Raw genomic sequence first — 2,053 nt, forward strand, 5'->3', positions numbered from 1 at the left:
ATTGTTGCATTGTTTTAAACCAAAAAAAAAATGCCTAGGGGCTTTTTAATTCGTTTGAATTCATGCGCATAGACGCGCATAGACTGTTTTTTTTTCAGACGTTTGAACACATGGTTGGTTGAAGGATCGAGGGGGTTCATGTGCCCTCCACTATAAGGAAGCAGGGGATGCTCAAAAAATAGAAAAACGATATTTGGAAATCTCGTAAAATATTTTATTTACGTACTGAACATTCCAACTAGAAAAGTTCCTAATTGAGGATGGGATTTCGCAAAATCGTGCCCCTGCAAGTATAGAACCATTTTTCACTGCTGAAAGTGGACAAAACGTTCACTATATCCCCACAAAATAATTACATTTGCAAAACTCTTGTTGTAAAGTAACCTAACAGAAGTCGGGCTAATGTTTTTTTTTCTAATGCCAACCTCTACTTGGAGCATCAATAGTTGAGTTTTAAAATAAACTATCAGTCCCACGTTCAGATTTTTTTTGGCAGCAATACCGAATGCAAACGGTTCAATTCGTTGAGGTAAAGTCGTTGTTGATAAAATTTATTCGATTTTGAAACAAAAATAAGCGACAATACTTTTTTAATCAAAATGGAATCCAATAAAAGTGTCAATTTCAATATGGAAGTCCGATCATTGTAATGAAGAAAAAAAAATATTTCAATAGAAACGGGCTTGGCCCAATTCAAAACAATTTATTTTCACTTACACAAATATTCCTTTTATTCGCACATCTAAAAAAAATTGGTTCAATGTGTATTAGCTATACGCTCTATAGAACGCATTTCTTTCGAGTTAAATGCCCCTTAATAATTGCATAATTTAGTGAAAATAATTAACACAACTATTTATTTATTAAAAATAATTTTATTTATTAAATCATAATTTGTAACGAACAATTATGAAATGTAAAAAAAAATACGAAAATAAAAGAAGAAAATGTATGAACTGTTTGTCGAAACGAGGTCAGCTCGAATGTTTTTTTTCTTTGTTTTTGCTTGGATATTTCTTGGAACATTAGGATTTAAATTAATCAAAATTGAAACGCCGCATTCCATCAAATCTGTAACCATAAGCTGCGCTATTTTTCGATTCGATCAAGGCTGGATGTCGATATTTGAAGAAACTTCCATGCGAATGTGGTGCTCGTGACGCGCCATTCGGAATGCCGTACATTTCACGTGGATAAAATGCCTCGAACGTACCATCTTTTGGTACAACTTTTTCTAAAATTTTGTCATCTGGATCGTAAGGTTGTCCATCAATTGAAACCCACTGTACAGACAAACTCACAATAAATACGAACAGAAGACAGTTTTTGTTGCACATCATTTTGATAATTTTTGCTTTTCTTTCTACAATTTCCTTTATCATCAAATACACAGTGAAACAGAACCAAAACAATGCCAATGCAAACATAAACAGCTCGGTTCAAACAACAACACACCACACACTAACAGCATCGTCTTGATCTCAACTTCTCTTAATAGTCGCATATATATGCATATGCCACTCAGACACTATTTTCTCAAATAAGTTCGTCAACATTGTCATGTGTGACGCAAGATGGGCTTTTGTGAATGGTTTTCATTAGCGTTCGTTCGATCTCTGTATGAATAGTTCTCTGTTCGTTGTTGCGTTTCCATCCGCTGTGCGATACCAACTGAATCAGTCAAAACGATTTGTAGATTTTTATCCGTATAACAATTCAAATGGACGAATACGAAACTTTATTCAGGGCAGCGATAGACTGCATTTGCAATGTATATTCACATTTTGAGGCCCGCGAGAAAATACTGTCGATAGTGTATGACTTTTAATGAATGTGGCTTTAGCTGAATTATTTCAAAATTTTATGTCTCGATGCGAAACGTTTATTTGTTGGTATGGTGCATTAAGTTTGACGTAACAGGCTTTTACTAATAGCATCACTATTATCCAAGAGGCAAAACACTTGAAAGTCAAAAGAGTAATATAGGGAAAATCAGTAATATCGGGTATTATTGGGTCTGGGAATTAATCGTGTCGATTTTTCAAAAGATGGC

The 2,053-nt window shown here is 34.3% G+C and overlaps 1 protein-coding gene across 1 annotated transcript; it reads right to left on the minus strand.

The window, feature by feature from the left end:
* Window positions 1-802: 802 nt before the first annotated feature.
* Window positions 803-2,005, minus strand: LOC129570819 (uncharacterized). Its single transcript, XM_055450543.1, has one exon. It carries the CDS (start codon window positions 1,425-1,427, stop codon window positions 1,038-1,040), a length of 390 nt encoding a protein of 129 aa, XP_055306518.1. The 5' UTR covers window positions 1,428-2,005; the 3' UTR covers window positions 803-1,037.
* Between the last annotated feature and the right edge of the window lie 48 nt (window positions 2,006-2,053).

This window comes from Sitodiplosis mosellana, unplaced genomic scaffold (genome assembly GCF_009176505.1).
Source record: "Sitodiplosis mosellana isolate CC-2019 unplaced genomic scaffold, AAFC_SMos_1.0 Smas_scaffold_96, whole genome shotgun sequence".
Lineage (NCBI taxonomy): Eukaryota > Metazoa > Arthropoda > Insecta > Diptera > Cecidomyiidae > Sitodiplosis > Sitodiplosis mosellana.

Coding starts and splice junctions, on each gene's coding strand:
- LOC129570819 (XM_055450543.1), bottom strand. CDS start 1,427: ATGTTTGCATTGGCATTGTTTTGGTTCTGTTTCACTGTGTATTTGATG.